The following is an 18,493-nucleotide window of genomic DNA, read 5'->3' on the forward strand; positions in this document are numbered from 1 at the left end:
TCATTAATCATTAGAAAAATGCAAATCAAAACTACAATGAGATATCATCTCACACCGGTCAGAATGGCCATCATCAAAAAATCTAGAAACAATAAATGCTGGAGAGGGTGTGGAGAAAAGGGAACACTCTTGCACTGTTGATGGGAATGTAAATTGATACAGCCACTATGGAGATCAGTATGGAGGTTCCTTAAAAAACTAAAAATAGAATTGCCATATGACCCAGCAATCCCACTACAGGGCATATACCCTGAGAAAACCATAATTCAAAAAGAGTCATGTACCAAAATGTTCATTGCAGCTCTATTTACAATAGCCAAGTCTACTTTCTTGAATGAATGATTGAGATTCATTGATTTTACATATTTTCATTAGTTCAACAAATATTTCTGAATATTTACTAAATACCAGACACAATGATTTGAAGCTATGGGCTGCCCTAAGCAACTCTGTTGACAGTAAACCTACACAGGTTAAGGCAGTCTTTAAAGGTAGCTCTGGTTGCCCCTGGTCAATTTCAGGATAAAGTCCAAATGCTACATTGCAACACACAAAGGCCTTCCTGGTCTGGCCCCTACACAGCTCACCAGGGCTCATCTTTTGCCACTCCAACCATTCTGGATACTCTGGTTCCTTGAAGACTCACCATGATCTCTCCTGGCTCTAAGATGGCTCATGCTGATCCTTTTGTCTGGAAAATTGTCTCCTTTTTTTTTTTTTTTTACCAACCCTCATCCCTAATTCAAATGGCTGACTCCTATTCATCCTTCACCCTTTAAAATTCAGTTTGGATGTCACCTCCTCTAGGAAGTCTTCGCTAATGTGATCCCATCACATCCTGTGCATGCTTCTATCATAGAAATGATGAGTTCCACATTATATGTTATTGATTTGTAAAGTTAAGCACCAGACTGTGAGCATCTGGAGGGCAGGGAACCCTGTTTTAGCTCATTTCCTCAGACAATCACAGTGCATCATGACACAGTACGTACTCAATAAACATATTTGAATGAATGAATGAGTTGCCCCTTACACTACTGAAATCGATTTCTTAAGACTCCCTATTGCACTACTTACCACCAAATCCAGTGGAGCCCTCTCAGTCCAACCCTCTTTATTCTCCATAGCCTTTAACACCATTGTCCACCTTTTCCTTCTCAGAAAACATCTCTTCCTTGGTTTCCATGACAACATATTCTTCTTATACTCTTCTAGCTCCTGGAATCTCTCCTTGGTTTCCTTTAACATATCTTCTTCTTCCTTAGCCCCTAGAATATTGGTAGTTTCCGAAGTTTGGTCTGTCAACTTTGTCTCTCTTCATGTTACATCCTCTCTTGGAAAGCCTGGCAGCTCCTATAGCTTCACTCACTCACCCCTCCCCCAAGTAGATGCTACCCAGACTCCAAGGTTCCCCCTGACTTGTGATTCTGAATCCCAGACCTAGCTTGCTTAAGGCCAAATCTCCACAAACACATACTGCAGGAAATTGAGCTTAGCATATCTAAAGAATAACTCATCTTCCTTGGCCACCCCTCCCCCACCCCCAGCATGAGCACACATGAATACACCGACACACGCTCACAACATTTTCTACTTTTCACAATTCTTACCTTGGTTATCATTCCCATACTTCTACTGTACTTGGCTCAAAACACTAACATATAATTGTCCACTTTTCTTTTTCTAACTTTACATTCAGTAAACTGAAAATATTTGCTAATTCTACCTTGCTAAAGTCTAATATCACACCTTTCTTTGTATGAAAAAGTTAATATGAAGCATTTCAACCACATAAAATTCAGAAAATATTGCAACAAACATTTCTGCTGTACCAGAGTCAGGGCTTTTTTTTTCCCCCTCCAAAAAATAAAATGTTCTAATTACTACTGAAACAACCCTCTGCCATCCAATTCCCTTACCCCTCCCTGATATAACCGCCAGCCTGAAGTTGTTTTATATTTTTCCCGTACTATGTAATTAAATAAAGGTAAAAACAAGACATTTATTAAACTTGAAAAATAAAAAGCAGTACAGGAGAGAAAGTGTATTCATAATATTCTACTTGGTTCAGAAATGGATGGTATTTATCTAATCATAATACAAATATGGATTTGGGGGGATAAGAAGTGATGAGTGGTAGAGAGGTTGTATAAAAACTAAATTCTCACTTAACACTTCCTTTGTACTTCCTCTTCCGTGGCCCTAATCCTGGAACTCACCTAGTTAATTCTAATTGCAGTGACTTCCTAACTGGCTCCCACCTAGGTCTCCTGGATATCTCTCTAAGGCACAGCAAGGAACATATCACTTCTCCTGCTCAGAAGCCTCCAGTGACTCTCTTTAGACTTGTCCTCAATAATCTGTCCTCAGTCTGTCTTCCCAGAGTATCTCCCTGTAAACCAGGGGTTCTCAACCACAGCACTATTGACATTTGCGGCCAGATCATTCTTTGTTGTGGGAGGTTGTGCATTATAGAATGTTCAGCAGCATCCCTGCCTTCTATCCGTAGGTCCCAAAAACAAACCTTCCCCCCCCCCCGAGTAGTGACAATCAAAAATGTCTCCAGACATTTTGCCAAGTGTTCCCCAGGGGGCAAAACCATCCCTCTCCGCTACCCCAGCTCATTACCCAGTGAACCACTGCTCTAAGCCATAAACCTCACCCACATATTTAACACCCCCATATGCAACTTAGATTCACTCTATAAGGAACTGCTTGTCGTTCCTTGAATCCCCACCTTGTGATCAGTACCAAAACTGGGATTGAATTCCAGGAGGCTGAGTTTTGCGTTGGCTAAAAGCTACGTTTGAGTGGAGGCAAGATGTAAAGTTCAGAAAAACAAAGCTGTTTACTGCAAGTGGAGATGGTCCAGCCTGGTAAAGAGAGAACAGCTTAAATATTTCCTTCTTAGAAACTCACATGGAAGTGGGTGGTGAAACTCACTAAGAAGCAAGAATGGAGAATGTGAGGTTGTGAGAAGGAAGAGGCTATAAGGATTTGAGGCATTGATAATAATAGCTAACACTTGAATATTTACTATGTGTCAGACACTCTGTTACAATTACTACTCTCAAAACAAATTTCTGATGTCCTATTATCATCACCACTTCACAGATGAAAAAAACTGCAGCCCAAAGGAATTAAATGATTTTCCCAAGGTATCAACAGTTAGTGATGAACAGAATGGGAATTCAACCACAGGGACTTTGGCTCTACACCCTGCGATTTTACCCATTATATCCTACTCTCTCTTATGAAGAAATGCTTTCCTGAGCTCAGTTTTTTCAGCCTAAAGTAAAAGGGGTCTTGGCCTGGATAGGCCTCCTTGCTACAGGTTAGGGCATTGAGAACCAATCCTCCCACCTCTTTCCAAGTCTACAGGGTTAAGTAGGATACAGATCCATTTCAATGCTAAGCTCTGGAAGGTTTGGTTAGCAGCTCCATCAAGGATGCCCTCAGGTAGCCTTGAGTGTCTAGACCCTCCACTGCCCTCAAGCTGTGAGTGAGAGGGTCTTCTCTATAAGGCTCCAAAGATTCCTCTGTGAACCTTCACATTGTCTTCCTGCACTGAACTTGGACTTTCCTGTCCCATCATTGGAACGTATCTCCCAGGGGCTAAGGTGGCACAGACATCTCCACGTCTGTCCCAAATTCCTCATTTTATTTGTCTTAGTAGAGAAAACAAGAGAGAAATGACCTTTCTTATCCCACGTATCCAGTTCAGTGCTGGCCCAAATAACATGCCAATAAATCATGGCTAACCATAAACATGTATTGAAGGTTAACGTTTATGAAGCATTGTGCCATGTACTACACATGCAGCTTCTCAATGAATCCCCACACCACCCCTCTTACATATTATTACCCCCCCATTTTACGGACAAGAAAAGGGAGGCTCAGGGAGCTGAAGTAACTTGCTCAAGGTTACACACTAATAAGCCTTGGAGCTAACCTACAAACCCAGGCATTCTGAGTCCAGAGCTCATGTTCTAAATATTAGCTGGGCAAATACGTAGTTAATAATCATGTGGGTTAGCTTTTGGCCAGCTTGGCTTTGACACCTACTGTTCTAGGCTAAATTCGGCGCCATCTTCATAGTGGTCAAAGGGTCCTTGAGAAATAATGCCCGTTTTTCTGCTCAGTGCCGGGGATCCTACAGCACTGGGAGAGCTAGTGACTGCACTTCCCCAGCCAGTCCCTTGAGGCTCTCATTTTCAGGGCTTAATCCTGGGCCAAGTCTTTCTGCTTCCTGTGGTGATGCCACAGCACCTAGCGGTGATGTCACAGCACCTAGCTGTGACTTGGACTTCCCCTGGGAGAGTTGGCTTCAGAGTTTCGAGAGGCTGTGGCCGAGTCAGAAGAGACCCTTGGGAGGCCGGTGCAGGGATGGCAGATCAGGAGGGGCTGGTTAGCTTTCGAGGGTGCAAAGGAGGCTACTTCTATTGGGGAAGAGGAGGTCAGGAGCTGGGGGCCCACAGGAAGAGGGAGTGCTCTGTGGCAGAAGGACCCCTGACGCTTTAATGTGAAAGGGTTGGGAGAGAAGCTTAAGTGTGTTCTATGCCCACTCTCCCCCCATAGCTTTCCAGCCTGGGGTCGCAGTGCCCTGCTCAACCATCGCAGACACAGAGCTCAGCAAGTGCATGGCAAAGAAAGCACAACTGTCACGAAGGTAGACGGTTCCCTGAGCCACGTGGGGAGACTGTTGACGCAAAGGCCTGGGTGTCTGATATCCAGGATTGCCTACCACTAGGCCACAGATCTTAACTACTTCTGCCTCTCAAGGTACGTATCCTGCCAAATGCTTTTGTACATATTCATACCAGAGGAAATATAGAAATTATGGAAATTTCTAGAGCTGCCCTTGAGACACTGCCTCCCTAGATGCGTCTCTGTTATTATTTCTCACTTCTGCCCTTTAGTAGGACATCCTGTAACCACAGAACTATTCCTATTCCAGGGTTACCATAGGGTGATGACATGCAGTGTAGGGGTCCATTCATTCTGGGAGTACCTCTGGCTGCGGGAACCTGTCCTGGCTAGACAGACCAACTGGTGGTGCTGGCAGGGTATGCTTTTGTCCGGCCCCAGAGAGTTGAGATTGGAGAAGTACATCCTCACATTTAACTTCCAGGACAAAGCCAGGTACTTATGCTTGGCACTGGGTGAAGACAGTCATTGTTAGGTGCTTCCAGATGCCATTTGCCCTAGTGAAACACTTTCTTGCCTATCCCATCCCTCTAGAGGGAAAGTGCCACGATGTTCTCATCAACTGTTGTACCTTCTGGCGTCAGGAGGGGACTCTAGGGACCCCTCCCATTGATAGAAGTCTTATGCCCTAAATAGTTTGCCAGTGACTTGAAGTCTTACTGTTGGTTTGAGTTCAGGGAGTGTATGTTCTTACATTCAGGTAAAAAGCGTTATATACAAATTATGGTTAGTTTTTTCATAGAAACTGTTATACATGAATAATAGTGGTTAGTTTTCCAGGTAAACCCACCAAAGCCAGGTTGACATTATTTTAGTTGAAATGATATACTTTTGCTATAAAAGTAATGGAAGACAATATTGCACCATCAAGTTTTATTTCCTTTGAGAACCATATAATTTTATGTATGATATATAGTCCATGAAGTTCATGGCATCATTGGCCTTGCTGAGAGTGTCATCTCAAGAGTAAGAGCCAGGAGTCATTGCCTTTTCCCTGATTTCAAGGGTTGGGGAAAGGTGGAGTGGGGAAAGGTGGAGTGTTGACCCCTCAAAGAGTGAGAAGCATCATGGGAAGCAGAAACTGGCGATGTTAAATAGGGGGGAAGTGATCTGGCTTGAGACCCGGTTCTACCTCTTACTAGTTGTGTATCCTTAGGCTAGTGCTTTAGCTTCCTGAGTTAGTCTTATCACCTGTTAAATAAAGAAGAGTTGATAATACTGCTTTCAGAGGGTTTGCTGGGGAAACACATGGAGCTGAGTGGTGAATAACAAAGGCTTTGAAGACTAACAGACTAGGTGTGCCTCACTTGCAAAGTGGGTCTTACCACAATGCCACAGGGTTGTTATAAGGGTTGAGTGGTGTAATATGTATAAAGTACTTAGCACAGTGAACTGTATATGATGGCAAGTGGGAGCTACTATTAATGACATTACTATGTTACAATCCTCACTTTCCCCAAGGAGGCTGATTCCCTTGTGCCACACCTGCCCTCTGTTCTATTCTTCCAGAGCCAAGAGGCTATTTCTGCTTAGCTGATGGGATGGAAATGAGGCTGGAGCAGTCGACCAGCTCAGAGTAGGCAGGTGCTGAACTGGGTCAGTGAGGATGTGAATCTACCCCAGCAATAATATGGGATGGCAGGAGGTGGGAACAAGGCATGGGAGCTCAGGGAATGCTTTATCCAAGGGGGTCCATAAAAAGGATAAACAGAGAAAGGAAGGGATAAATACAAAGTGAGGAGTAGAGGAGGGGAGAGTTAGGTCTTATTTAGGGCATCTCATTAAGGACACTAGGGAGGTTTGTATAAACTCTTGCCTGTGTTTTTTCTCATAGAAGATTCTCTCCGCCATCAACTGTCAGGTAAGACAGTTGTAGGCTATCTGACCTTCCTTGTCTGTTATGCAGAAGGTATATCATCTCAGAAGTCTTTAGTGGAAAAATTACCACATGAACTAGGGGCTGGTGGGCAGATCATGTTCTCCAGCAACTCCATCTGCTTCTTCTAAAAGATGAATCTAACTTGGGCCCCTTCTCTTATGTTTCTCTGAGCTGTAGCTTTTATAGGCTTGACTTGAACCCCTTTAAATGAGCCTAAATGTCAGGTCTCACTGTGACACAAACTACACAAACTACAATCAACATGCAGTGAACTTGGGTTTCAAGTCCCTGATCTGCCTCTATCTACTGGGTGACCCAGGGCAAATGACTTAACCCTTCTTAGGTCCTGTTTTATTTGTAAGATGATGGTGTTGGACCCCATGATCTCAAAATTTCCCTCCAACCCTAACATTCTACCTGCTTCCCTTCCACATAGGAGATGCCCCACTCCTAGACTTTTTATTTTTTTTCCTTCTGCATGATTTTGTCTGTCTTAGAGTAATAAAGGAGATGCTAGGGTTTGGGCAAGCAGCAAAATTTAATCCTAGGAATATGACAGTCAATTAGAATCATTTATGTTTTGAGTCCCCTAAAAATTGACTAAAATCTTCCTTTGGCCATGGGGTGGGTGGGGATTCCAATAAGCACCATAATTACTGTTTGCCCTCAGAGAACGTTACCAGATGGGGGAGAGAAACATTGATTCATCTTCTTTTTCAAGACATATTTGTTTTTTGAAGCAAATTCCAGTCTCGTACATGCTTTCTCAATGGCTTCTTAGAGCTCTGTTCAGATAATACTGGAGCTCCTACAGGATGGGGTTTTGAATATGAGGACTCACTGGGCTAGGTCATCTCTTAGCCACGTGCCCTGAAGCAAAGACCTTTACCTTTCTGGAGGTATGGTGCAAGGGCCCGCCTAATGCAAATTAACCAAACTGATGAGCATGGCTCTTGAAACAGTATAGGATAACGGTTAGGAGGACCAGCCTTGGGAACCAGGCAGATCTAGGTTGAAATCCCTGCCCTGTTTCTAAATAGCTATATAAGCTTGGACAGGAAACTGGACCTCCCCACCCCTCCTCCCACCACCTGTAAACAGAATAATAAGGGTTCCTATTTTGTAGGATTGCTGTGAACATCACATGACACAAGTCAGGTGTGTATCCTGGCACTGTGCCTGGCACATCGTAAGTATTCAAAAAAAAGATCCCTCTTAAAAATGTTATAGGTATGATTCTTGACCCCCAAGGAGCTGAAAATTAAGTGGGAGGAGCTAGTTGAATATCAAGTAAAACCAGTAAGTAATAAGTAACAGGGAGGACAAAATAGGTGTGGGAGGGCATTGTGGAGAAGATGGGAAATGAATTGGGTCTTAAAAAATTAGAATGTATCAGAGAAAAGTAAGGGTATTTCAGGAGAGGATAAGGACCATCCATCCATCATTTCAACAAGTGTTTATGGAGAATTTAACTTTGTGTTAGATGCTGAGCACTGGAGAGAACAAGATCCATTCTAGGATGGGTAAATGATAAACACATAAATAGGTACTGTATCTAGTTAGTGATACATACTGCAAATAAATAAATAAAGTAGGGTAAGGGAAACAAAAATCATGGCAGGGGGTGGGCTATCATTTCAGATAAAGTAAGTAGGAGACTTTTGGACAGAAGCCTGAATGAAGTGAGGAAGGATGCAATGTAGATTTCTGTGAGAGGAGCTTGAGGGCAGAAAGAAGTGCTAGTACAAAGTCCTGAGTCGAGATGGTGTTTAGTGTACCCAAAGGACAGGAAGAGGGCCAGTGTAACTGGCGTAAGAGTGAACAAGGGAAGGGGGGGGGGGCGGTTGAAGGGGCAGCCAGTAGCCAAGGTTTGGATTTTATTCTAAGTACGATGTGACGCTCCTGGTTATTTTAGAGCCGAGAGTGAGAAAAGTTTCACTCGGGCTGTTATACAGAGAACAAATTATGTTACCATGGTGGGAGCGGGGGAGGGGGGAGGTAAAGAAGGAGGGGAAATGAAAGTTGGTAAAGATCGCCATGGGTCAGATGAGAGATGAGGGTGGGATGAATGATCTGGGGTGGAAAGGTGGTGGTTTCTGGCTGCATTTTAAAAGTAAAGCTCACAGAATTTGCTGATGGGTTGGATATGGCGTACTTAGCTTGTTGACGGGATGAATGAAAGTACCACTGAGGGATCTGGGAGGAATGAGGGGAGGAATAGGTTGCGGGGCGAGGGGGGCTGGTAGAATCAGAAGCGTGTATGTCCTTATGGACAAATGTTTTGAGAATGTGGGGAAGTGACACAGCCCTTAAGAGGCGATTGGCAAACTGAACTATAAGAGAAGGTTCCAGAAGGAGATCGGAACCACATGGAAGGCCCCCGAAGTCGGGAGGAATCTGGACTCCAACCACTAGGCGAGAATAACAACATTTCACCCCTCCCTATGATCATGGCCGCAGAGCCCTTACTGCGTGCCTGGAGCCCTGCCAGGCCCTCCAAGTGCAACATTTCTTTCATTAACCCTCATTCACAGACAAGACGTTGAGACAAAGGGGTTAAAAGTCTCATCCAAAATCATGCGTCTGAGGAGGATGGTCTGAGAGCCTGACTCTGGGCTGTAGACCAGGGTCGGGAGAGCTGCAGAGCCTCTCAGGAGAGCCGTGGAAAGCTCTGTGCTCTGGACACCTGCCCTTGTGAGCAGTGCCCAGGTGGCCTTTCTGAAAGCACGGCTGGTTTGGAGAAATAACCAGTGCCTCCAATCTCTACAGTAACAGTGGCTCTGTGTAGGAGCTTCCCCTGTGGAACAGACTTTTTTTTTTTTCTTTATAGGCATTGATCCTGCCCCAGGGTGTTTTGCAGAACTTGCACTGCTCCCTAATTACCTAGTAATGCTGAGGGCTTATGAAAATGCTGTCATTTGTGTGAGAAGGGGAGGGAAGACTGAAAGAAAAAGGGAAAAAAAAAAAAAAAAAAGATAGAAAATGCTGTTAAACCTGGCAGAGCTCCGGGGGGGGGTGATTACATTCTTTGAGGTGGTGCTCCTGCCACACACAGTCTGTGGAGTATTTTGAAAACCCTCTGTAGGAATTGTGCTAAAAACATGAAAAATATTATCATTATTAGCTTTTTCTACATCTTTTAAAACGGGGCCTTTCGAAAGCCACCGAGTCACCCTCTCTCTGATTGCATTTACCCAGTCTGTTAGCTGTCAGCGATGTGTTCTCAGATCATAATTCTGATGGCTTCCCCCACCCTTGAATTGTTTCACACTAGAAGCCCAAAACATTCAAGCCAGAAGAGACCTTGGTACAACCCGCATGTTTTCCAGATGGAGATGTGAGGCCAGGGAGGTTTTCTTCCTCCATGGGTCTCTGCTGTCAAATGCACCCGCAGGGTGTCACAGCCAGAACAGTCTTTAGCCATCACCTAAGGTACCCTTGTCATTTTACAGATGAGCAAACAGAGGCCCAGAGACAAAATGGACTTGTCCCCAAGTTGACACTGGGGCTGGTGGTTACCTTCCACTGAGCTAGAACTGGCACTCGGTAGCCTGTGGGCCAGATCAAGCCCAGAGACACTTCCCTCTGCCTTTTTTTTCCTTCTGCCCAAAGCAGTTGTTATACTTAATATATATATTAAAAAAAAAAAAACCCACACACAAAATCCATATTTCTGTTCTCTTTTGAAAGAAAAAAAAATCAGATCTGGCCACCCTGGGCCTACATTTCCTTATGGCAACAATCAGCTGCCTTAGAGCCCTGCAACCACCCTTGCACAGGGCGTATAGGCTCTAGCTCTCTCTGTCCCCACTGCCTTCTCCCCAACTCTGAGGCTCACTTCATTCATCTCCCTGCTTGGCCCAAGGAGGCATTTGAATGTGAAACCCCTGCCCAACACCATTCTCCTTGATTTGTGTAAGGCCAAAGCCAAATAAATAAATCTGAGGCTATTTTGGCTACATGGTGGTGGAACTTATAGTATGTGGAAGACATGAACCAGGATAGGTCATAATTGGTTTGGGGATTGGGTGCCATGCTATCTCTGGGGCACAATTTGAGCTACATTAGGAGAGCTTTTCCACTGGCCTGTCAAACTCCTGGAGTCCCTCCATGAGATACTGGTCCATTTGGACTTTACGGGACACCCATCTCCAGATATTCCATTTTAAAATGTGAAAAGTCTTGAAAGAAGATGAATCTCAGTTTTCTTCAATGTCATATAATGGAGAGGGAGACCAGAATGCGGTGCTGGTGTCTAGTCCCTGGTGTGCTAGCTGCTATGTGCCCTTAAGAAAGGTGTTTCAACCTCAGCACTACTGGTATTTTGGACCAGATAATTCTTTGCAGATCCTGTGTGTCGTAGGATATTCAGCAGTATCCCTGGCCTCTACCCACCAGATGCCAATCACACCTCCCCAGTTGTGAGAACCAAAAAATGTCTCTAGAGATTGTCAAATATCCCCTGGGGGAGAAAAATCCCTGCCAGCTGATAACTACTGTCTTAAGGTAACCATCTAGCCACTCTGAGCCTTATTTCATCTGTAAAAATAGGTTCTAATTCCTGTCCTTGCACGGTTGTTGGGAGAATGAAATGAGATGTAAGATGTACAAATGCTGTGTCAATCACAGTTTAACATGTATCTGTAGAGTTGGGTTGCCATCAATCACAACAGACTATGAACAGTCAAGTCTTTCCAGACTGATATTGGAGATGGCAAATAGGATTGGGAGCTGTAGGGAGGGAAAGTATGAAAAAACTAATGAAGGATGACATCAGAATACGCTACTTAGGGAATGTATGATACACAGTCCCAACCTCTGAGGCTGAGACATAAGAAAAGCACCTTCCACCAGTGGTCAGTCTCTTTGTCTTCACATGCATTCCTGGTCATATAACCTTCACGCTAAAAACGTCCCACGGCTCCCTATTGCCTGCCAGGAATTCAGTGGCTTCCAAATCCTGACCCTGCCCTTTTCGAGGTTTCGTATTTCCCTGCCCTCTCTTCCCAGTCTGTACCACTGGCTCCAGGCTCATGGAGCGTATGGCGTCCTCACCCGCCTTCTGCCCCTGCAGGTGCTCTCCCCTTGGTTTGATGTCTTCCCTCAGGCCGCACTTTCTGCCTGTCCTTTCCTCCTTCCCAGCTCAACTCTTCTGAAGCCCTGCTGGTTCCCCACAGACAGACATATTGGTAGCGTCCTCTTTTGCTCCCCAGTGTCGAGCTTACATCTCTATTAGAGCACGTGTTGTGGGCCGCCTTGGATGACATTTGGCTGGGTTCCTCTGTATTCCTCTTCCACCACGTTCACCTGGCTTGAGGCAGAGACTGTGTCTGATTGCCTTCCATAACCCCTGCACCTGACTCCCTGTTGGATACAGAGTAGGTTCTCTACCAACATTTGAATAGAAATAGGATAAACAGTTGACCCTAAATGTATTTGACCTAGATGCCCAAGCTTGATATATGTAAGCCCCAGGTTTACTTGATGGTTGAATAATTATGTATTTAATAGGCCAAGGAGAGCCACTGACCATATTTGAGCAGGGCAATGACATAGTTAGAGCTATATTTTAGGAAAATCCATTTGACTATAGGATTTATAATGATCATCAAAAATGCATCATTTTGACTCCTTTAAGTCCCTCTGCCCCAAAGTAAGCAAAGCAAATCTTACCCATTACAAGTAGGCGTTGAGGTTTTGCTAATTAATCCTTGTAAAGGGCTTTGAGATCTTGCTCTGAAAGGTGACAGAAGTGTGAAGCTTTCAGTGACAGCCTAATTATTACTATTACCAGGCACAAAGCTCAGAGAACTTAAAAGATCCCCAGGTACCATTCAAAATAGTAAGAGACAAAAAATGCAAATGGAGAAATTTTAAGATGGAATCATTGTATCACAGACCTGTCGTGTTGGCAGGGACCTTAAAGGCTGTTCTCACACCTTCCCAAGCTGATACTGACACTGCCTCTACGTCCCTGCCCAGTCCTTCCTGCTATTAGAGCCTAAGGGTTAATAGCTTGGACCTGATGGTAGAGGTTCCTGTGTTCAAATCCCCAATCTCTTCCCTGTTAGCAGTGAAACAGGGGTAAATGATTAGGCCTCAGTCTCTTTATCTATAAAATGGGGATTAGATTCCCTGCCACAGGCATTATTGCACAAGTAAATGATGCATGCAACACTGCTTAGTATAGCACCTGGCCCGTGGGAAAGAATAAACGTTAGCTGTAAAATCACTTGAGCTAATTAATATATGTGAAAGTGCAGAGGAAATCATAAAGCATCTGACCTCCAAGTTGTTCCTAGTTTAGGGGCTCCATGGAACAGTCAGATATTTCTTGCAAATCTCAGCACTTGTAGCTGTCCTGTGTGTGTATGTGATTATGTAATCTTGGTGAGGGAAGAGAGGAGTTTTTGATAAAATGGCCTAGTCAAGTGGCAAAGCAAAATCAGGTCCAAAGTCTATTCTCTCCTGTTCTAACTGAGGAAAAATGGACTTTCCTTTTCTTGGATTTTCATCTTTTGGATGGGAGTTCTGACCAGGGCAGTGGGCCAACTGGTAATTTCCAGAGCATTCAAGTTCATAGGTCGAACTGTATGCTGGTCCTGAAGGTCCAGACTCCATCTTATCAGATCTCTGTCTTTATGATTTAATCCCTGGAGCCTTGGTTTTTTTTCATCTGTAAAATAAGAGTCAGGGCCACTTCCCAGGGCTGGTATGAGGAGACAGCGAGGTAACCCTGTGAAGCTTCTTCAGAAACTGTAAAGTTCTGTGACTGCTCGGACTGCTGCTTTGCAACCCACACAATTTCCCTGAACACAGCTGTCCTCTTTACAGGTTGTTTCAGCAGAAGCCCCTGTCCAGGAAGGTCTATGGAGTTCCAGTTTACTCTAGACAGGACCAGAATCCAGAGATCCCTGAAAGAAGCCTGGATCCTCTCACTAGAATCCCTGCAAAATGACTCAGTAATTGCTCTGTGTAAGTATCCTTAGCCTTTATTGTACACCCACACGATTCTGATGCTATAGATTCCTCTGGAATGCAGGGGAAGGGGGAAGGGGGCTCATTTTAAATGCACAGGATTGAAGAGACCACCAATTCCGCTTGTAAAGGCAGCAGGGACCACCAAATGTCCAAGTCAAGGCACCTGCCTTCCAGAGCCTTGGGTCTGTCTTTCTGTCATTCCTCCCAATGTGGGAGGTGGGTAGCTTTTTTCCTTTAAAGCTCCTAGGAGGGATTTCTAGGGTCTTCCCTCAGGAATTAGTTGTAGGAATAATTGGGCCAGTGGAGTGCAGGAGATATATCCAGCACAGACCTTGCGCTCCCAGAAAAAGTGACCTAGATCAAGCAACGGGTGGATGGAGGACTACTGTGGGGACCCCCTGCCACCTACTGACTTGCAGCTGAACCCACATTCCCAGTCGCATCTGCCAGGCTGGGGGCTGGGGGAGCGGGGGCAGAGAGAGCTGAGGAAGGCGGGGGAGGGCGAAGGGGACCGCAGGGCTGTCCCTTTCGGGCAAGCAAGCTCCAGGTATCACACCCCCTCACCCGCCCACCCAGCCAGCCATCGGCACACCCAGCAAGGAGACTAAGGTGAGGATGAGGAGGCAGGGGGTGATGGGGAGAGGAGGTCAGCTGGGGAGCCTCGGGAACTGGCTCGCTGGTGGGTACTGGCGTAGAGCTGGCTGCCTGTGAGAGCGTGAGGGGGAGAGCGAGAGAGCAAGGGAGGGAGAGAGAGGCAGGCTGCGAGGAGAGGAGAGCAGAGGAGAGGGAGAGGGGGAGCAGCGCTCAGCTCGCAGGAGGACAGGCTTCTCTTTTCCGTGCTCAGTTAATCTGGCTGTCAGTTGGTGTTAACGCTGCAGTTTAAGCGCTCGGATTCCAAGGGAAACAGACAAACCTCGCAGAAGGCAGGCAGGAAGCAAGCGAGGAAGGAAGGAACGGCAGGAGGAAAAGAACAGGCAGAAGAGAGAGGAATAAAGGGAAGGGGGGAAACACCAAATCTATGATTGGACCTGGGCTTCTTTTTCGCCAATGCAAAAAGGAATATGCAGCACATTTTTGCCTTCTTCTGCACCGGTTTCCTAGGCGCGGTAGTAGGTGCCAATTTCCCCAACAATATCCAGATCGGTGAGTGAGAGGGGCAGCCTCGGGAGGGACTTTCTGGGTCTGGCCAGTTTTTTTTGGGGGGGGGAGGGGGTCTGTGTCCCCTCCCCCCCAGCCCCACTACGGGCTGTCGTGCTTGGCTATCTATGCAAAGCCGTCCGGTGATGTGAAGACTTGGACCGCTGGCATGGGGAGGGGTCTTCTCTGGATGGGATGCGGGGCAGAGAAGGGAAGTGTGCTCACACACACACACACACACACACACACACACAGGCAGACACAGGTCCTCACACACCACTCACACTCTAGGCATGAGCATGTGAAATGGAGGAACCACTGCTTTGGAGGAAAAAAAATCAGGCTGTAACAAGGAAAGGGGTGTTTAAGGAGTTAACTCTGTGGCTTGGTAGACGGTGCCCGATTTCACCTGTTTATATAAATATGTGTGGTGTGTGTGATTATGGATTAAATATGCACATATATATTTGAGTGAGGCGGTGATTTCTCACCTGGGGGAGGGGAAAGAGACCCTCTAAAAGAAGGAGTGAAGGATGCTGGGTTTATTGCAGCCACTAAAATAATGCTAAAAAGGCCCCCCACTCTAGGTGAAGGGGGCTCTCTCTCCTGCTCTGGACTCTTCTAGCTGCCTTCTGTCTGCTGTCTGCCATGCTGGGCTGGTGGTCCCCACTCCTCCGATTCTGGAACTTCCTAGCCTGCCTTTTTTCCTACTCCTTTAATCGCCCACTCCTCTTAGATTTCTCCATCCACAGATACGGTCTACCTTTTACACACACACAAACACACACATCCACATGTTCCTCTCCCCTCCTCTTAGCTTTCCCCATCACTGAGCTCCAGCCTCTCAACTTGGAGGCAGGTTTCAACACGCTGCATGCTTTTTTGTTCCCCATTTCCCCTTCCTGGTTGTCACGCTCCTCAAAGGACCCTCACCCTCCCTGTATTTATGGGGCAGCCGATAGCTATTGCTCCTCCTAATAACAACGGGTGAAAGCGAAACAAACAGAAGCAATAACACCAATAACAACGTGTGTCCACAAGGGCTCAGGGATTCAGTATGACCAGCATCTCAGGGCTGTTTATGTCCCGGAATCCAGCAAGCTGCTTTGCTTGGAGGCATCTTGGTGGGTCTGGGCTCTGATTTCTCTCCCCTGACACGGACATTGCTCCACTAGGGAAAGTTCCCGTTCCTAGGAGTTTGTGTCTCTTGTGTGCGTGTGTTTGTGGGGCGATGTGGTGCAGGTGGTCTTTTGTTGGGCACATATGTGATGCAGTATCAGTCTCTTTTGGCCTCTCCAGTGTGCTGGCTCTGAGGGTGGCTAGAACAGCCATGGAGTAACTTGCTTTGTTTCCTGACACCTGTTAAGCTACATTCTGAAGTGTGTCTGTATATGTGTGTTAGTGCCTTAGACGCAAAACAAAACTTCCTGCCTCTGGAGACGCTTCTCTTGCAGCCCAGCCTATAGCCACCTACCTCCCCACCCCCACCCGCTCTCTTTCATTCATTGCAGGGGAGGAGGAAGCCAGGGAAGTGTTTGGGGTGTGGTCATCTGGGGGGGAGGGGGGAGCATCAGAATCAAGAAGAATTTTTTTGTTTTTGTCCTTTAAAATGGAGGCATATGACCATGTATAAATCACTTGTTCTTACGTGTGGCTCTTCTTTACGTTGGTGCTTATGTATTGCCCATACTTTGCTGATTGGAAATACTTAAGATATGAGGACTTGCTTTCTCCAAGTGTATTTTTGTATATTGCTGTGGATATATAAATGCACAGGGTGTTTTGTGTATACGTAGAGATGCTTGCTTATGTATATCTGCAGATTTTTCATCATATTTTGCCCCAACTTGCTTGTTCAACTGATTGAACCATTGTTTTTGTTTTCACATAAAAGGTTGAAACGTTAAATTGTAGAACACATCCTGAAAATATCACTGCCACCAGATAGTACTTGATTCTACTTGTACTGCCTCTAACAAAAGCCTTACAATTCGTTCACTGGTTGTTAAAAACAAACACGTATCTACTGTATAAGAAGTTAGAAGTGTATCACATTGGGATTGGGATTCCTAAGGAATCTGAGATAAACTTCTATGTAAACATTCATTATAGTTCAGTCTCTGGAAACTGCTGACTTTACTTCACAGAAATGTATTTTAATTTATTTACGTGTCCACAGTAAATACAAAGGTAAGGTGTGTACTCTTGTTTCTTGGAACAGGAGCCCCGCCAGGCCCCTTTGTTCTGCTTTTTACTAGAATAGAATGTTTGCATCCTGTGGACATCCTTAAGCCCCCTGAGCTTTGAAGCCCAAGGTTCTCCCAGGCAAATACACACGATGGCAATCCCTTATGTAACAAGTCATTCCTGGAATCATGAGTGGTGAAAGAAGCAGCAAAACACTGTTTGCAGAAAATCAGTTTTCAGAGGAACTGAATAAACCTTAGAGGATTGTCATACAGGTCTTGCTAGGTCAAAGACTACAAGGGTCAAAGTCAAAGCAAACGGTTATAGTGCTGGAGAAGCTCATAGGCTCCCAGAGCTAGAGTTTACTCTGTAACATGTATTAGCACTACTTCCTGTAAGGCTCTGTGATGAGAAATGGGTCCGATACAGGAAAAATTAGGCACTGCTAGGGTTTAAGTACATGCAAGAGCATAGGCTGTCTAAGAGGCTTGCACGAGAAAGAAGGAAGAAAAACTCCACAATGCTCCTGTTTTCTCTGACCTGAACTGAGTTGAGGGGTGAACAATCAAATATTTGGGCAGTGACAGATGTTAGAGTCCTTGTCACATAAAAGCTCATCTGTGGAAGTTGAAGCCTCAGGTTGCAGTTGAGTCTATGTGAATTCTGATCCTCACTACTAAAGGCAACACCTAGTGAATATGGACTGGGGAGAAGAAAAGGGCCCATCTGGGGTGGGCTGTTGAGGAATCAAACTGGTCTCTAGCCCAGATACCATGTTGCATTTTCTCTCCTCACAGGGGGATTATTTCCAAATCAGCAGTCACAGGAACATGCCGCTTTTAGATTTGCTTTGTCGCAACTCACAGAGCCCCCAAAGCTGCTCCCCCAGATTGATATTGTGAACATCAGTGACAGCTTTGAGATGACCTATAGATGTAAGTAATTGCTTCTATTTCTGAGATTTCTTTCTGCGATCGACCAATGAAGGGAGGGCCTGTACGTAGGTGGCGATGTTGCAAAAAATGACGAGGTGTCATCCGTATTCGTAAGAGAAAGCCCGACAAGAAAAATTTCCAGGGCCTTTTGAGTGATTCCATCAGTTGGTATGTTAGATCCTGCAGCGTTTCATAGAATGGGTTTGCTTTTTCACTGCCAGATAACTTTCAATGCCAGCACGATGAGGACTGGGGTTGACTGCATCTCCCCTACCTCGCAGAGGTTTTCTGGTTCTGTTGAGAGTTCACACTTAGGAAACTTCTGAGAGATGTAGAATAAAAGGTTCTGACTTGGAGAATGTGGTTTAAAGTGCTTACGCCTTTCCTGTGTACAGTTAAAAGGAGAAAACGTCGCTATAGCTTGATAAGGAAGGATACCTGAGAAGGTGTCTATTTGGTTTCCCATTTTTAGAAATGACCAATAATTATTTTAAAAAGTTTATGCCTTGATTATTTCCAAAATACTTTGAAGTGACGGATGGCTTACACAGTTTTTAGGATGGCCTTTGAGCACAAAACAGAACAGAGGTGACCCCAAGAAGGAGAAAGGAGAGGCCAATTTCTGCCATCTGAACTGAATGCATTATAAAATGCGGGCAACAAACAC

At 45.3% G+C, this 18,493-nt stretch overlaps 1 protein-coding gene across 4 annotated transcripts in view; it reads left to right on the plus strand.

Annotated features, from left to right (window-relative positions):
• The first annotated feature begins 14,628 nt into the window (after positions 1-14,628).
• Positions 14,629-18,493, plus strand: part of GRIA1 (glutamate ionotropic receptor AMPA type subunit 1) — a 308,685-nt gene continuing 304,820 nt past the window's right edge. For all 4 annotated transcript variants that reach the window (XM_061188360.1, XM_061188359.1, XM_061188361.1 and 1 more), the window contains exons 1-2: positions 14,629-14,710; positions 17,689-17,826. In XM_061188360.1, the coding sequence (XP_061044343.1) occupies positions 14,629-14,710; positions 17,689-17,826 (220 nt within the window). The remainder of the gene's footprint in view (positions 14,711-17,688; positions 17,827-18,493) is intronic.

The sequence above is a fragment of the Eubalaena glacialis genome, chromosome 4 (genome assembly GCF_028564815.1).
Source record: "Eubalaena glacialis isolate mEubGla1 chromosome 4, mEubGla1.1.hap2.+ XY, whole genome shotgun sequence".
NCBI classification, from domain to species: domain Eukaryota; kingdom Metazoa; phylum Chordata; class Mammalia; order Artiodactyla; family Balaenidae; genus Eubalaena; species Eubalaena glacialis.